The sequence below is a fragment of the Cucurbita pepo genome, chromosome 6 (genome assembly GCF_057944985.1).
Source record: "Cucurbita pepo subsp. pepo isolate OVF chromosome 6, ASM5794498v1, whole genome shotgun sequence".
NCBI classification, from domain to species: domain Eukaryota; kingdom Viridiplantae; phylum Streptophyta; class Magnoliopsida; order Cucurbitales; family Cucurbitaceae; genus Cucurbita; species Cucurbita pepo.
Genome location: NC_141803.1, coordinates 3,328,486 through 3,346,699, shown reverse-complemented (window position 1 = coordinate 3,346,699; position 18,214 = coordinate 3,328,486). Strand labels below are relative to the sequence as shown.

General features: G+C 36.5%; 3 protein-coding genes across 3 annotated transcripts; 2 read left to right on the top strand and 1 right to left on the bottom strand.

Annotated features, from left to right (window-relative positions):
• Positions 1-5,701: 5,701 nt before the first annotated feature.
• Positions 5,702-6,112, top strand: LOC111797160 (VQ motif-containing protein 22). Its single transcript, XM_023680089.2, has one exon. It carries the CDS (start codon positions 5,702-5,704, stop codon positions 6,110-6,112), a length of 411 nt encoding a protein of 136 aa, XP_023535857.2.
• Positions 6,113-7,475: 1,363 nt separating this feature from the next.
• On the top strand, positions 7,476-12,336 carry LOC111797159 (choline-phosphate cytidylyltransferase 2). The gene is made up of 8 exons (XM_023680088.2): positions 7,476-7,784; positions 8,165-8,278; positions 8,549-8,644; positions 8,884-8,926; positions 9,023-9,178; positions 9,304-9,384; positions 11,474-11,584; positions 11,749-12,336. Exons 1-8 carry the CDS (start codon positions 7,585-7,587, stop codon positions 11,944-11,946), a joined length of 999 nt encoding a protein of 332 aa, XP_023535856.1. The 5' UTR covers positions 7,476-7,584; the 3' UTR covers positions 11,947-12,336.
• Positions 12,337-12,534: 198 nt separating this feature from the next.
• LOC111796719 (zinc transporter 3-like) lies at positions 12,535-13,852 on the bottom strand. Its single transcript, XM_023679460.2, has one exon. The coding sequence runs from the start codon at positions 13,820-13,822 to the stop codon at positions 12,779-12,781; it is 1,044 nt and encodes a 347-aa protein (XP_023535228.2). The 5' UTR covers positions 13,823-13,852; the 3' UTR covers positions 12,535-12,778.
• Positions 13,853-18,214: the final 4,362 nt, after the last annotated feature.

The window sequence follows — 18,214 nt, the reverse complement described above, 5'->3', positions numbered from 1 at the left end:
ACCATCTTCGAGGCACACAATCTTTGTTCGATATTTGAGGATTCTATTGTCATGACTAAATTTAGGGTATGACTCTAATACCATGTTAGGAATCACGACTCTCCACAATTGTATGATATTGTATATTTTGAGCGTGAGCTCATCAACTTACAAATTAATTCAAATTTTTTATTTAAAAAAAAAAAAAAAATCAACTCAATTCAAATAGAAAAAAATAAATAAATAAAAAAAGATAAAATGGAATTTAAGCACGTGGGGATTGTCGAAAAAAGTGGGACTAGAATCTTAATAATTTTGATAGAAACGGATGTTGCGGCATGGGGCCCACCTACTGACTCAGCAATCGATAATTGGAGAATGGGCTGGCCTTTCAATCAAACTCCACTTTTTTTCTTTTCTTTTTTATCACACATGCTTTAATTTTTTAGTAAAAGTTTAGATAACTATTAATATATATATATATATATATATATATATATATATATATATATATATATATAAAGACGTCTATACGGTGGGGACAGAGATGATGAAGTTTTTCCGTTCCGTTCTCGACTATTCTCCTTCCTTATGAAAAGGGGTGGAGTTAGGAACGAAGCAAAAATCTCTTCTTACTCTCTTCACATTCCTCTTAGGATTCTACGCCGTGTTCGAGATGGATTTTTGTAGGGTGTCATAATCGTACTCTTGCGATAATGAGACACTGATTGTGTGACACTTGTTATAACTCAACGAACAAGTTAGCTGTGAGAAATTTGAATATCGCAAACAACGTTGGCATATGCTCGAACCTCGAGTCATGTTTGATAGAAATGTTTTAGAAAATATAACAACTTTTATAGCATATAACTCGGATATGAAGAAGTGACAATTAAATTCTTAAAATTTGAGAAATAATTTTAAAGGGTCCTCGTTAATTGACTAAGAGAAAATGAAAATGGAACCTAAATGCTTTGTTGAGTTGGTAAATATACTCGTGGCTACTTCTCTATGGCTATTCATCCTCTCGGGTGATGCTATTATAGGTGTTGAATCTAGATTCTAAGTCCTTGTCTTTAAACTCGTTCTTTCCTTTTGTGCTTTTTGGTACCGACCTCAATTATGGCCTCTTTGATCAAGGGCTCAAGCTCAAGACCCGAGGTTAGCCCGAATTCGTGGATTGGTCTGGCTAAGTTAAACGAACTCACGTGGAGATTCATGGGCTTGGATCAAATTAAGTTCTTAAAATTTGAGAAATAATTTTAAAGGGTCTTCCTTAATTGACTAAGAGAAAATGAAAATGGGACCTAAATGCTTGGTTGAGTTGGTAAATATACTCGTGGCTACTTCTCTATAGCTATCCGTCCTCTCGGGTGATGCTATATTAGGTGTTGAATCTAGATTTTAAGTCCTCGTCTTTAAACTCATTCTTTCCTTTTGAGCTTTCTGGTACCGACTTCAATTATGGCCTCTTTGATCAAGGGCTCGAGCTCAAGACCCGAGGTTAGCCCGGATTCATGGATTGGTTTGGATAAGTTAAAAGGAACCCATATGGAGATTCATGGGCTCGCGTCAAAGTTGGGATTTGGTTCAGACCCAAATGATTAGTGGGTAGGCGCAAGGGAACAACAAATGGTTCAGACCCAAAGAAAGCGGCATTTTTCATTTTCCCGTAATTTGATGTCGTGGGATTCTTTTTGGAATAAGAACACTGAATCGATCAAAGGGAAGGTTTGGGGATGGGAAGGAAAGATTCAGAGATGGGTTTATGAGAGAGATCAAAGTTTATCTTTGAAGGTAAAGTGGATGCACGGTAGGTGTTTGATAAAATGTCTGAGCCAAGTTTTTGGAATTTTAGAACAGAGAAGAATCCTTCCATGATGGTAATGGCAATGGCGATGGCGATGGCGATGGCGATGGCGATGGCTTAGCGGTGACGATGAGAGGAGCAGGGCGGTGGCGCTAATGGTAGCAGTGGGTTAGTGCTCCCACAACAGATGCTGCTTGTTTTGGCTATGGAAACGTTGTCTACAAAGATGGTAATAACAATTTTCTTTTATAATCATGGATTTGTGAGTGAATTTCTACGCAGTTGCGTAATATATGAGACTCGACCTTGAGCTGCTGTCGGGTGGTCAAGAAAGGTTAGACGTTCTTAGTGTGAGATCCCACATCGATTGGAGAGGGGAACGATGCCTGACGGCTATACGTAACGGGCCAAAACGGATAATATTAAATAGCGGTGGGATGGATTGTTATAAATGGTATTAGAGCTAGACACCACCCGGTAGCAGATGCGTTTTAAAACTGTGAGGCTGACGGTGATACTTAATGGGCCAAAATGGACAATATTAGCTAGATGTGGGATTGAACCGTTATAAATGGTATCAGAGCCAGACATTGGGAAGTGAATGAAGCATTTCTTATAAGGGGTGGAAACCTCTCCGTAGCAGATGCGTTTTAAAACTGTGAGGCTGACGGTGATACTTAATGGGCCAAAATGGACAATATTAGCTAGATGTGGGATTGAACTGTTATAAATGGTATCAGAGCCAGACATTGAGAAGTGAATGAAACATTTCTTACAAGGGGTGGAAACCTCTCCGTAGCAAATGCGTTTTAAAACTGTGAGGCTGACGGTGATACTTAATGGGCTAAAATGGACAATATTAGCTAGATGTGGGATTGAACTGTTATAAATGGTATCAGAGCCAGACATTGAGAAGTGAATGAAACATTTCTTACAAGGGGTGGAAACCTCTCCGTAGCAAATGCATTTTAAAACTGTGAGGCTGACGGTGATACTTAATGGGCTAAAATGGACAATATTAGCTAGATGTGGGATTGAACTGTTATAAATGGTATCAGAGCCAGACATTGAGCGGTGTGCCAGCTCGCTGGCCCCCAAGGAGGATGGATTGTGAGACTCCACATCGGATGGAGAGGGGAACAAAACATTTCTTATAAGGGGTGGAAACCTCTCCCTAACAGATGCGCTTTAAAACTATGAGGCTGACGGCGATACGTAACAAGTCAAAACGTACAATATTAGCTAGCGGTGGGATTGGACTGTTATAAATGGTATGAGAGCCAGACAACGGGCAGTGTGTCAGCGAGGACGCTGGGCCCCCAAGGAGGATGGATTGTGAGATTCCACATTGGTTGGAGAGGGGAACGAAACATTTCTTGTAAGGGGTAGAAACCTCTCTCTAGCAAACCCGTTTTAAAACTGTAAGGCTGATAGCGATACGTAACAAGCCAAAACGGTAAGGTTAGCATTTTATTAGAAATCTACCTCAATGCTCATGATAAGAGTATTTTATCGACATTCATGTTCAATTTTGTTACGAATACTTATATCTATCAATATCAAGTTACCATATTCTAATCAATTTTTAATAAAAGGGTAAGGGTAAAATCGTAAACTTTGATAAAACAAACATCATGAGACATCAACATGATGTCACGTATCCAACGAAGCAATGGACCCGTTCCTAGATTGAACTCGAAAAGTCACCTAATACCTAGCGGTCTCGAACAAATTATCCAAATTAAACTATACTTCTTCCCTAAGTGAGACTAATTTGTCTAACCAAATGTAGAAAGTTTGAATCCATTTATCAACAACAAATCACTCCCTATCTAGTTTTTAATAGAAATTATATTGAAAAATGAAATTTGTTCGGGAAACTATTATCTTAAAAAAAAAAAAAAAATCTAAAAAATATGAAAAAAAAAAATCTCAAAAGGGTCGGATCCTAACAAAAAATAAATAAATGAAGAATTTTACAGGAATGGAGAACCGATGCCCGAATCGTTCCATAATCATTTGTTCGTCTTCTACTACGCTTGTTCCGTCAAATTTCTTGACCATTTTTTTAAAATAATAATTTCCTTAACATTTTAAGATTTGGGTTTATATTGTTTTAATTTTTAAAAGTAATTAAAATGATTAAACCACTAATCTCACTTAGCTATGCATTAATTGGGTGATTAGTGGTAAGAGATGTGATTAAGAAGTGATTGGGTGTGAAAACCAGAGGTGTTGTGTGGTTTTGCAGAACCGGTTTTGTAGAACCGCAGCGGTTTTGGTCAAAGAAAAAATGAAGCCTAATTTTGTGGAAATTTCCACCCATGTCCCTTCATTTAATTCCATGTTTTTTTTATTTATTTATTTTTAATTATTATTTATTTTTAAAATCATCTCTAAATTTTTAATTTTTACATTTTTATTATTACATAATTTTTATTTAATCCAAAGATTTTTTTTAAATTTTTTTAATATATTGTTATAAACTTTCAAAAATAATATTAATATATTAATATTTTTAATTAATTTTTAATTAATTTTAATGTAAGCATTAATGAAAATTTTAAAAGTATAAAATTTTTTAAATAAAAATTATATTACAATTCACTCGAAGGTAATATTTTAAAATATAAGGACGAAAATCAAAATCGTATTATTTTATTTTTATTTTTTGTTCTTATGGGACTCTTTTTTTGTTTTTTTCTTCTTCTTAGTCTTATCTAAGCGGTGAAGAAGATTGATGGAGAAAGCGTCCACATGCATAGTGTCACGGTCAAATGCTTAATGTCAATTGCCGCCCATATATTAAGGTTGTATATGATTTCATTTGGTTCGGTTTGATTCTAAAGTACCAATTTAGTCTCTCCATTTTTAGATCTACGTTTATTAAGTGTCGAAATTTAGTGTTTAATAGCTTTTTAACTTTTTAATGAATACCAAAATTTGACTGTTTGACATCTTGGTAGGGGTGTTTGATTGACGTGCGAATCCAACCAACTCAAACCATTCAGATTGGGTTGGGTTAGATTTTTTTTCAAGCCTGAGTTGGATTGAATTTTTTTAAAATTGAACGTTCAGGTCCGTTAGCAAGTAGGTATTTTTTTAATCGGGTCAAACCGACCAATCGGGAAATAGGATTACAATCCAACACTATCTTACTTTTAAGATTATTATGAAGATAAAAAAAATATTTGACATTTGTAACCGATGTTAGTAATAGTTATTTACTTGTGAATGTTTGATATTTGAGTTTTATAAGATATTCGTTATTGATATGATATGTATCAGGGATAAGTAAACTTTTAAAAATAATTAAAAAAATAACCCGACAACCCGACCCAACCCAAGAATAGAGTGTTGAGTGGGGTTATGAACTCTATTCGAGTTGTTAGAATCACTAGCTCAACCATTTTTACATGCTTTCATCCTAGTCAGTCTTTACCATTTCACGTGGGTCAATAATGAGTATATGACCGATCACTAAAATCATGTCTACACCCGCTACAGCTAAAATGCCCTAAAATGTACTTATAGGAGGATATGACTTGTTGTCACTTCTTTCTAGAGTTATATGCTATTTAAGCCGTGATATTTCTTAATTTGCTTATGGTCTTCAAACCGTTTTCAAATATATTTCCTCGTGCAGATTTGTTAAACCTTTTCGATGTTCGAATCTCTCACGGTTGACTTGTTCGCTTGATTAGAACAAGGGTCACACAATCGCTATCCCGATACAGACCAGAAGGTTGAATATGACGTTAAAAGGAGCATTGAATGGCAGCAGGTTTCCAGGAAGCACGCAGCAGTCCACAGTCCACACCAGCAGCCCCACGTGCCACTCTCACGTGACATCCCTCCTCTTATTTATCTCCTCCAACCCACACTCTTCTAACTCCTCCACTTTCTTCCCAAATGGCTCATCAATGGCTCCCCGCCGCCACCACCCCGCCGCCCTCATCCGATGGGGTCCGTGTCGCCAAGCCCGTCCGGAAGCGCTCCAGAGCCTCTAGACGAACCCCAACCACTTTACTCAACACCGACGCTGCCAATTTCCGAGCCATGGTCCAGCAATTCACTGGCGGCCCTTCCCATACCCTCCACAATTTCGCCGCATTCGACCCAACTCCCGCCGCCTACCATCTCCAACAACCGCCCTATCTCTTCCCCTTCCAAAACCACCCTCCGCCGCACCAACCGCCCTTCATGTTCTCCGCCGGTGAGGGGTTTTTTCACGAGGGGTCGAGGAGTAATAATAGTAATGTTGATTACATGGGGCTGTATGATGGGTCCTCTCTGACGGCTCAGAATCATCGCCCGGCGTAACTCCGGCACGGCGGCGGGATTCGACGGTACCCTTTTTTTTTTTTTTTTTTTGGAGTGGAGCGTAAAAGAAGAAGTTAGGCACCGAAGTCGTCGATGAGATTTTTTTTATATATTTTGACCGTAGTGTGTATGTGTCGGAAAGTTGGTGCGAGCGGCACGTCTCCTCTTCACACGTGTGAACTCTTTTCTTTTTCTTTTTTCTTTTTTTCTTTTTGAGTACCACGTGTGTACTCTCTCTAATCGCCACGTGACCGTATGGATGCCGTGTTTGGAACTACTTGTTAATTATAAACGTTATTATTATTATTATTATTTTTTTTATAATATTCCACTCCTTGACTCCCCCACCTTCGCTTATTATTATTTTTAATTAATATTATATATATATATATATATTCAATTATAAATATTGACGTTTAATTTTTAATTTTGTGTTAAAATATATTTAAAAGAATTTTTTTAAAATAAGATATTAGTAATAATTACATTTAATGAATAAATAACATGTGCCACAAGATTTTTATTCAAATTTGTGAATTTTCGCAAATTCATTTATTATTACGAGTCGAATATTAATTTAATGAAATTGAAATACGTTAAAAAAACAAATTAACTATTTAATAAATTAGGCATTTTAATGAGTAATATTCGACCCAATTTTAAAAGTTTAAATTTAATCGCTTATTTTTTAAAAACAATTATATTCTTACATATATTAACGTCGGTTACAAATGTTAATTATTCTTAATTTTTATAATAATTTTAAAAGTATGATAGAGTATGGTTAGGTTGTAACTCTGTTTTTTGGTTGGTTGGGTTGACCGATAAAAAATTGTCAACTCAATAGGATGCGGTATAATTTGAGTTGGATAAATCGAATTGGTCGAGTTTTGAGGTAATTCAAACAAGGACGCTAGACTCCGAGGGGGTGGATTGTGAAATCCCACCTCAATTAGAGAGAAAGACAAAAACATTTCTCATAAGGGTAGTAAACGTGTTTTAAAATTGCGATCTTACTTATTGTTACAAATGGTATTAAAGCGAGACACTGATCAATATACTAATAAGGACGCTGGCTCCCGTGAGAGGTGGATTGTTGAAGCTACATTGATTTGAGAGAGAAAATAAATATTCATTATAAGGGTGTGGAACTCAGCAGTGTGTAAGGACGCTGACACCCAAGAAAGTAAATTTTGAGAGGATAAAAAAATAAAGTGAATTTTTTTTTTTATTGTGAGATAAAAATTGGAAAAATAAAAAAATATGGAAGAATAAAAAAAGAAAACAAAGAAATAGGGAGCGAAAATGTCGCGTTGTCGGACGTGCACGCCATATAAGGAGAGTCGAAAAAAAAGAAAAAAGAAAAAAAGAAAAAAAAAAAAATAAGGGAGAAGAAACGCACAACAAAAAGTCTGACCGAAGGAGAGGAATGAGAGCAACAGAGAAGAGGAGGAGATTGTAAGGCAATTCGAATGGCGGAGGTGAATCCCGGCGAATCCACCACCACTACTACCACTATCACCACCACCACCACCACCACCACTGTCAACGGTTCTCAAAACCATTCGAATTCCGATCAGCCAACGGACCGTCCAGTTCGAGTCTACGCTGATGGGATCTACGATCTCTTCCATTTTGGTCACGCTCGCTCTCTTGAGCAAGCCAAGAAATCGTCCGTTTCATCTTCCATTTTCTTTTCCTTCAGCTTAATTTCTCTTCCTTTTGTTTGTTTATTCATGCTGTGGTGCATTTTTGACTGATCGTTTACGGGGTGGTTTTTACGGTTTCTGATTCTCTTCGATTTAAGCAATTTGGTTCCTCTGTGTTCCCTGGTCCGTAGAAATTGTTGTTTTCTCCTCATTACGAGTTTTCTTCTGATGCATTAGACTGCGTGATTGTTCATACTTAAAGGTTTGTTAACTTGCTGTTACTTGTCCGTGATCTTCTATTGCATCACTTTTTAGTGTTCAGCCTGTTCTTTTGCGTCATCTTTAGGAGAATTAATTTGTTTAATTGACGAGCTGTGCATATTACTTTTTCTTGTAATTTCAGGTTCCCGAATACCTATCTGCTAGTTGGATGTTGTAATGATGAGACTACCCACAAGTTTAAAGGGAAAACTGTTATGACTGAAGCTGAACGATATGAATCTCTTCGCCATTGCAAGTATGACTTCTTGCTATTACCTGAGTTTTGGATCTTTAAATTTTGCAATAAATTGCTGTGCATTTGATTCATACAACCGCCAGTTAGGAGGCGCGTACGAATCCTTTCAATACAACTGTAGCTATGATGGATGAAAATTGAATTCGCAATGCATCAATATCTGCACATACTTATAGATTTAATTATGAACGTGGATTCAGTAAGAGTCGCATGGATTCTTGAACATGGTTTTATTTAATTTGCTCCTTTTTTCCCCTTCCTTTTCCATAGGTGGGTGGATGAAGTGATTCCTGATGCACCTTGGGTGATCTCTCAAGAATTTATTGACAAGCACAACATTGACTATGTGGCCCATGATTCTCTTCCGTAAGGATATTATATACTTATCTAAGTGAATCACGAGGGTTAAGTAACTATGAGCATTGGGGTTTATTTCCTTTTTCCCATTTATCTGTGCCTCTACCCATCTAATTGATATATACTGGATGGTAAAGTGTACGAGGAAGAGCTCCAATTTGTTTGTTCATTGTGTATCTATCCGTTCATATTGAACTTATAAATGGCCTATGTCATCTCGTAACTGTATTTTTTCTTTCTTTATATAGTTATGCCGATGCTAGTGGAGCCGGGAAGGATGTTTATGAATTTGTAAGTTCAGAAGATGGGTATATCCATTTGATCAGATTAGTGGTTAGGTATCAGCCATCGCATATGGTTTCATAAACGGGAACTTTTCCTTTGTAGGTTAAAAAGATTGGAAAGTTCAAGGAAACAAAAAGGACAGATGGAATATCAACTTCAGACATTATCATGAGGATTGTTAAAGATTATAATCAGTATGTGCTGCGCAATTTAGACCGTGGTTATTCAAGGAAAGAGCTTGGAGTCAGCTTTGTGAAGGCATGATATGCATCTAGATTTACCTATTTTACTCGGAGAATACTTATCTTGCTAGTCATCCAGGGTATATTATATTGATTTTGCTGCTTAACAAGCAACTAAATGTTGTTGTCTACAATTATCAGGAAAAGAGGCTTAGAGTAAATATGAGATTGAAGAAATTACAGGAGAAAGTTAAGGAACATCAAGAAAAAGTGGGAGAAAAGGTACTCATATCTCATACTTTAATAATAGGCCTATGGATGCAGTTGTAGGAAGCCAGAGATTATATTGTCCGCTTAATCATTCCTCTTATTTTAAATGATGCGATAGTTGTATGTGCACCTTAGGTGTTGCAATATCTTCATGAGATAGCAGGCCAATTTTATTCTTGAAACATTTTTACTAGCTTTTTTCTAAAGGTGTGTCTTATCTTATGTTTGGTGTATTTCTGTTACGACCTGTTAATTAAACATAAGTATCTGGAAAAAAGGTAGAGATCTTCACATTGGAGAAAGCCGAATCTGTTATATTTTAGTCTGTGTATCACGTCTTTATTGGATAAACTTCATATTTATAGAATTTTGTTTTAAATATAATTAGGGGTGTGCATTGTGTACTCTTGGTTATACTTTTGGCACCTTGCCTGGCACTTCGCAAGGCATCCCACTCACATGTGCTATCTTAGTGAGGTTCTTAAGGTTATTATGGTTATCATTATTATTTGGAACATATATCTATATGTCCTCGCCTACAAACTCTAAGCTTTTTCTTTATAATTAGATTTTTTTTTTTCTCTTACTGATATATCAACCTTCTACTTGCATTTGATGAAGTAGAAACTTATTCATATAAAAAAGATATTCATTTGCTGAAAATATTACTATGTACCTTCCTGTATATAGTCCGTGCCTTACCTTGAGCCTAAAAAATACAATATCGTAAATTTTCTCAATTTATTTCTTATCTCCTCAGAGCTTTGCTCGCTGTTCACTGTGTCAGTTGCTACATTTTGGTTTTTGTCAATCCTTCAACTTTAAAAAGCATATGACAAGTTCTTATTCTGATAATTTTGTATCTAATAAGTCTTTAAATTTTAGATGGGTCTAATAAATCCACGAACTTTTAGTTGTGCCTAAAAGGTCATGTCACGATATTAAATTGAACATCTAATAGAACCTTAAACTTTCAATTTTGTTTATAATAGATCTGTGAATTTTAAATGTCGAATAGGTTAATGACCTATTAGACACAATTGAAAGTTCAAACATTTATTAGACACTGTATTGAAAGTTTAAGGATCTATTAAACACAAAATATAAAAACTTGAAAGTTTTAGATTAGGCTTGTACTTTAACCTTATTATTGAGCTATCTATCATTTAGAAGATATGCTTACTTGAATTAGGACATCAAAGCAAAACAGGGAAAAATGACTTGCAAGTATGTATTCCTTTGGTTTTTTATTTCTTGGGAACTTTTTCTTAAAACATGATTGGTTCCATATATAAACATTTCTTTTATGATATGGTCTTTTAGAAGAGGATTGTAATCGTACATTCATGGAGTTGAATTTATGGTAAGAAAGTTTAATTTTGTGTCAGCTTACTTCCATGCAGGTATTATTACCCTACTTTTTAAAATTTTGCTTTAGATATATTCTAATTCCGAGTTAGCTGGAGATAACTATAATATTTCTTTTAATAACTATCCTTCTTTTGTGGTTCTTTTTTGAAGCATTTAAAAAATTCTATAGGCATGCCTAAAGATACTTATGTAGAAGTATGCAACCTAGTATTTGAGTAACAGAGTGTATATGGATACCTGACTTTTGATATCAGGATTTTGGAAAAACTGGGTAGTTGATATGTACCTACCTAATATAACAAGTTGATTACCTTTTTTTTTTTTTTTTTTTGAAATATATTAGATTCTACATTTCATGCAGCATGTAATTCTTCCATTTAATGGGGTTTCCATGCATTTTCTAGGGTGAAGTTTTTGTTGCATATTTTGCAATTTGTTGTTCCTTCTCGCTCAGTCTGGGGAGCTTTTGTTGGGTGCAGTATGAGCACTGCATCTAAGTTTAAAATGGAAGATTCCTGATAAAACAATGTTGCAACAGAAAATATGCACCATACAATTTGTTATTGTCCGTGCTTCATATTTCTAATCATTGTTCTTCACTTACTAGATCATGTCTCATGTGCTAGGATCCTCATCTGCGCATTGAAGTGGAAAAAGCTTTTTGTTCTTAAGTGCTTGCCAGGTCTTTATATTCTTTTGTTGTTGAGAATACTTGTTCTTGATTTTGCAGATTCAAACAGTTGCAAAAACTGCCGGTATGCACAGGAATGAGTGGGTGGAAAATGCTGATCGTTGGGTCGCTGGATTTCTAGAGATGTTTGAAGAAGGTTGTCATAAAATGGTAAGTTAACGCATGAATTACCCCTTTTGCATTTACGCAGTTAAATTTGACATAGATAAGAACGACACGACGAAACCACACAAACATAAGTTTTGGCGAATCTTGAACTAGAATTATTAATGGGTTGTGCACGATTGTATCTGAACAATCATCGGTCGGTTTAGGGCACGGCCATCCGAGATCGAATTCAAGAGCGGTTGATGGGGGCGCAGCAGCAAAAATATCTATCAAATGGCAAGGACAGTGACTATTCAGACCTTGATGAAGAATATTATTACGACGATGAAGACAATGAAGAATATTACGACGATGACGACGATGACTTCTATGAAGAATTTGAGAAAGATGAAAAGAAAAGGTAAACACGGCTTTACGTCGAGTTTGAATGCGTGTGGTCGCATGCATAGTTCGGTACTTGTTCGCGGATTCTACAGTATATTGCTTTGCCTGCTATATTGATTAGTTGCAGATGGTAAAATATAATGGTAAAATATAACTGCTAGTAGTTGCCAAAGCCCAAAAAAAAAGAAAAAAGGGCAGTTGGTGGTAAGCTCAGGAACCATTTCTTTTACATGACCCCTTAAGATATATGTTTTTTGTGCATATGATGGATCAAAATTTTGCTTGGAAGATTGTAAAACAGGTTGACATGAAAGGCCTTTTTTGGTTTCATTGTAACTCTAAGTTTGAACTTTTTGGCTCTCTTGTTTGTAGGTCAAATGTAAGAGTGTGATGAATATGGTTTGACATTATATATTTTTCATTTTTTTTTTAATTTTTATTTTATTTTTTAAATGGCAAACTCGAGATCGTTCCATGTGTCGTTCCATGTGTCGAACAATGTGATCATGTGATCAAGTAAGCTTATTAGCTGAGCCAGGTTTTAAGTTCCCAAAATTGGGATGACAAAATGCTAAATATAAATAAATAAGACAAAAAAAACCTTTTTTTTCCAAGTCTTAAAAGAGCTTATATATACACATTTTTATATTGTATATATATAAGATAAACACCGACTTTATAACTTCATATTGAACAACTCTACACTGCACATCAAGCTCTCTGAATTGCAGACTAAATAACACGAGACTTATAGCGTGTCGAACGCTGTTTATTCTATTACTAGAATGCTTGAAGTCATATGTTCTAACAAGTACTTGAAGTGATTTTGGGTGGGAAGATTGGTATGAGTTTTCAAGCCCATATGGCAAGTAAAGACATCAAAGCAGCTCCAAGAATAAGAGCAACATCGGCAAAGAATTGAAGCTTTGCATTGCTCTGCATTCTAAGGCTCATAAAATCAGCAGCCAGAAAATCCACAAGAGCCATATACATTAAGATACCAGCGGAGGCTGCGTTCAGAATCCCCTCAACTATGAGTGCTTTTGGGCTATCTTCGTCGTAGCTGTTGGTTACTCCAATGCCTATTGCTATCCCAATTGGCGTTGTCAGGCAGAAGAAAACTGCCATTATCACCGCTGCCCTGGTTCTGAGCTTTGCCTGGGCGATGCATCCTCCGAGGCCCATACCTTCAAATAACTGATGAAAAGTGATGGCCGCCACAAGAGGTTTTATTGTACTTGGAGTCTCAGAAACACCCATACCAATCCCTATAATTACTGAATGTACCACAATTCCAAGCTCTAGTACCTGAGAGATCACCCGGTGCCGGAGAATCTCCGTGGATGATCCGACGACTTTGGCAGAGCCATGAGCGTGACATGCAGGATGCATCTCTCCATCGCCGTCCGTCTCAGGCTGAGGCTTATTCAGATTAAGTCGAGTGAAATAAGAACTGGCACCCGCGTCCACCATCAAAGTGGCAATGGCAGCCACCATAGACACCAAGCCGGTGAACGGAAACTTCGCCCAAGGATTCTGTTTCAGTTTCGGCGACGTCAGATTCTCGTAGGCATCAGGAAGGACGTGGATGAATCCGGTGGCCAATATGACACCAGCCGCGAAGGCTTTAACGACAAAGAAAATATCCTTGTCCGGACTCAACGCCGGCAATGCCCTCCCGAGTAAGGGAATAAACACCCCAAGGATTCCAGCGAGAAGAATGGTAGCTATGGCGACGATTTTGTATTTGAGGGCTAGGGTTTTGTTTCGAACGCCTCCGTCTTCTTCTTCTTCAGGACATTGGCAGCCTGCAGCAATCACTGAAGGAATAAGTAGAACAAACAGAGAGAGAAAAGCGGGAAGAAGACGGTGAAGCTTGAAGTCCGCCATTGCCATGGTGAATCGAAGCAACTTCGAAACTGAGGGAAAGAAACGCAGACATTTTGGGATTTTAAAGACTCGTTAGACTTCAAATTTTTCGAATGTGGATGTTCTGTAATTTTCTTACTTTCCAACTTTGCCCTCGGGGTTTCTTGGATTTTAGTCCCTATATTTGGAAAGAAGAGAAGATAGAAGGGATAAAAGAGTAAATTTTGAATTTTAAATTTTATGTTTAATAATAAACTTCACATAATTGAAAAATAAAATTACTATAACTGTTTAACCGATTTTGATTAAAATTTTAATTAAGTTTAAGATTTATTAGAAATAGGAAAACTAAAACTAAACCCATTAGCGGTTAGATATTTAGTAATAAACCTGTTAGATATTTAGTAATAAACCTGTTATATGTTAATTATTAAAGTTTGTTAGCGTCAGACACTGTAAATATTAATGAAATGTTAACTTTGTTAGTCGTAGACACTACAAATATCAATAGAATGTTAAAGTTGTTAATCCTAGACACTATAAATATTAATGGAATGTTAAAGTTGTTAGCGGTAGACACTATATATCAATGGACTGTTAAAGTAAACCTCGTAGACTCTATGAATATGAATGGAATGTTAACTATTTTTTGCTTTGAATCTTTCAAATCATTCGGGTGGAGGCTTGGAACTATTAACAACGATACTCTAATGTGATGTGAGGTTAAGAATGAGAAACAGAAGTGTGGGATAGAAAGTCTGAGAAATATATAGGTGGGATTGAAAGTAGCAATCGAATCTAAAGTTGATTTTTCATTAATGTTTTAAATAGGATACAAGCTATCAACTAAATCCTATAAATAAGATAAAATATACTCCTAATCAAACATGAAGATAACGCTAAAATATATCAAATATACTATTGACTAATTCCAATACTCTCCACTTAAGTTGGAGAGTGTTAGTTCTGGAGAGTGTAAGTCAATAACACTTATCTGCCTTTGCTGATGATTTGGACACATTGATTTGCTTTTTAGATCTAACTTTTGTTTATGACGAGAATGATAGCCAAATTTTGTTAATCCATTCCCACCAAACTCACTCCTAGTTTCTTCTCGAACAAGGAGAAGGCCGTTTGGTTTCATAACCATATTAAGAGATTTAGAGAATCTGAGGTCGCGGAAACTGAAACAGAATCCTTGGGCGAAGTTTCCGTTCACCGGCTTGGTGTCTATGGTGGCTGCCATTGCCACTTTGATGGTGGACGCGGGTGCCAGTTCTTATTTCACTCGACTTAATCTGAATAAGCCTCAGCCTGAGACGGACGGCGATGGAGAGATGCATCCTGCAGGTCACGCTCATGGCTCTGCCAAAGTCGTCGGATCATCCACGGAGATTCTCCGGCACCGGGTGATCTCTCAGGTACTAGAGCTTGGAATTTTGGTACATTCAGTAATTATAGGGATTGGTATGGATGTTTCTGAAATTCCAAATACAAAAAAATGTTGAGGATTGTTATCATACCATTGTGAGTCTAGTGAGTGTAGTGATACCTAATATAAAATCTGTTGGAGCGGCCATCACTGTTCATCAGTTATTTGAAGGTATGGGCGTAGGAGGATGCATCGCCCACCCAAAGTTCAAGACGAGGGCAGCGATGCTAATGGCAGTTTTCTTCTGCCTGACATCGCCAATTGGGATAGCAATAGGCATTGGAGTAACCAACAGCTACGCCTAAGATAGCCCAAAAGCACTCAGTTGAGGGGATTTTGAATGCAGCCTCCACTGGTAGCTTACTACATATGGCTCTTGTGGATCTTCTTGCTGCTGATTTTATGAGCCCTAGAATGCATTTGCCAATGTTGCTCTTATTCTTGGAGCTGCTTTCATGTATTTACTGTTAGACGAACATGACTCTCCACAATGGTATGATACATAAGCTCTCATGGCTTTGCTTTGGGCTTCCCCAAAAGGCCTCATAACAATGGAGATAGTATTCGTCACTTATAAACCCATGATCTTCCACTAAATTAACCAATGTGGGACACTCCCAATCCCAATAATCCTCAACATTTACTTGCCATATGGGCTTGAAAATTCATACCAATCTTCCCACCCAAAATCATTTCAAGTATTTGTCAGAACATATGACTTCAAGGATTCAAGTATTAATATAAAGGGCATTTGAAGTGCTATATGTCTTGTGTAATAGTCCAATTCTTTGGAGACTTTTCGAGATGCAGCATCTCACAATCCACACCCTTCACGGCCCAGCGTCCTTGCTGACACTCGTTCCCCTCTCAAATCAATGTAAGATCTCACAAATTGTGTTGTTAAGTCTGCACTTATATTATAAAGTCAGGATGTATATTTACGTTTATATTGCACTACCCAATTCAAATTATTGTTTTTACTAGTTTTCTCATAACTTTAAAATATCATAAATTTTAACAATCCTGCAAGCATTTCATCATTGCAATATTCACAAATGAAACACATTCTTGTTCTTATCATCTTTATAGCTAAACTTTGATTTGAGTGTAGCTTCAAAGTTTGATTGTGTGTTTGATTTTGAATGTGAATGTTAAATGATCTTTGTTATTTATCATCATATGAAATACTTGACCGAATTCATTAGCCACATCGATCATGGTTGTGCAGAACATGTCAATGACAAACCCAGCTAGCTGGGGTGAGACAAGACTTGTCTCAGAGCCAACCAAGTTGGCGACAGCCTCTCTGACATAAGCTTTGTAGCTTTCAACTAGCACAATGAAGTCCTTTTTACTTTCTTCTACAAGGGACGATGAATTGTATAGATTTGCCTATGAAAGACACAGAAAGTGAGTCGATACATTCAGCAACCTTGAGATCGTAGGGCAGCTTCATGACGAGCACTGTGACAGAGAGACGGGAACTCGAGTGACGAGAACATTGGCCATTTCTACTGTGGAAGCAAGGTGACCCATTCGTGAGGCAGGTATGAAAACTGTTAGGTGAACACGACTTTGAGCATATGCTCTTATGGCTTTTCTTTGGGCTTACCTAAAAAGCCTCGTATCAATGGAGATAGTATTCCTTGGTTATAAATCCATGATCATTCCCTAATTTAGCCGATGTGGAATTTTCATCCAACACCTCCTCTCGAACAAAGTACGCCTTCCCTTAATCGAGGCTGGACTCATTTTTTTTTTATTCTTTTGGAGTTTTCGAACAAAGTACACCCTTTGTTCGATACTTTAGTCACTTTTTGACTGTTTTCGAGGCTCACAATACTTTGTTCGACATTTGAGGATTCTAATGGCATGACTCTGATACTATGTTAGATGAACACGACTCTCCACAATGGTATGATATTGCTCACTTTGAGCATAAGCTCTCACGGCTTTGGTTTGGCTTCCCCAAAAGGCCTCGTACCAAAGAAGATAGTATTTCTTGATTATAAACCCACGATCATCCCCTAAATTTTTCTTTTTTATTTTTATTTTTTAAATGGCAAGCTGGAGATCGTGCCATGTGTCGTTCATGTGATTAAGTAAGCGTATGTGAGCCAGGTTTGTCTATTAAGTAATAAATAATGTGTACTGTCTTCCCAAATTGGGATACCAAATTGCTAAATATGAGGGGAAAAGAAAAGAAGCAAGGGCTTATGCTTTATTCTAATTGCTTCTAGCTTGCTATATCTGCTCTTCCATTGGTGACCATCAAATACGTGTTGGTTATTTCTATCGATATAGCGTTTACAGCTAACAACACTTAACATTCTATTGATATAGAGTCTGGATTGACGGTGGAGATCACCGGAAGAAGATTGAAGGTGACAAGCCGAGAATAGTGACTGGGGAGGAGATTGAGACTTATTGGATCAAAAACATTTGTTGAATGAGGTATTCAACTCCAGGGATGTATTGAAAAAGAAATATTTATTGGTTCTACCATCTATTTTTTATGAACGAGAATGACTTTTTTTGGTTAGATCAGGAAAAAAATGAGTCCAGGCCACCCCCGGGAATGATTTGGAAGATCCAAAATTAAAAATAGTTAGCATTCCATTCATATTTCCAGTGTCAATATATAGCGTCTATCGCTAACACACGACTAACAACTATTAATATTTATAGTGTCTATAGCTATTAGTTTTAACACTCCATTGATATTTACAGTGTCTACGCGTTAACATTCAATAAATACTCTATTAAAATTTATTTGGTTTAGTTTTAGTTTCTCTATTTTAAAAAAATATTAAATTTAATTAAAAATTTAATCAAAATTGGTTAAATAATTACAGTTATTTTATTGTTCAATTATGTGTAGTTTATTACTAAACATAAAATTTAAAATTCCTAATTTACTGTTTTCTCCCTTCTATCATCTCTTCTTTCCAAATGTAGGGACTAAAGTCCAAGTAACCGCGAGGGCA

Coding starts and splice junctions, on each gene's coding strand:
- LOC111797159 (XM_023680088.2), top strand. CDS start 7,585: ATGGCGGAGGTGAATCCCGGCGAATCCACCACCACTACTACCACTATC. Junction 8,279..8,548: donor GAATCTCTTCGCCATTGCAA/GTATGACTTCTT, acceptor CCTTTTCCATAG/GTGGGTGGATGAAGTGATTC. Junction 8,645..8,883: donor GTGGCCCATGATTCTCTTCC/GTAAGGATATTA, acceptor TTCTTTATATAG/TTATGCCGATGCTAGTGGAG.
- LOC111797160 (XM_023680089.2), top strand. CDS start 5,702: ATGGCTCATCAATGGCTCCCCGCCGCCACCACCCCGCCGCCCTCATCC.
- LOC111796719 (XM_023679460.2), bottom strand. CDS start 13,822: ATGGCAATGGCGGACTTCAAGCTTCACCGTCTTCTTCCCGCTTTTCTC.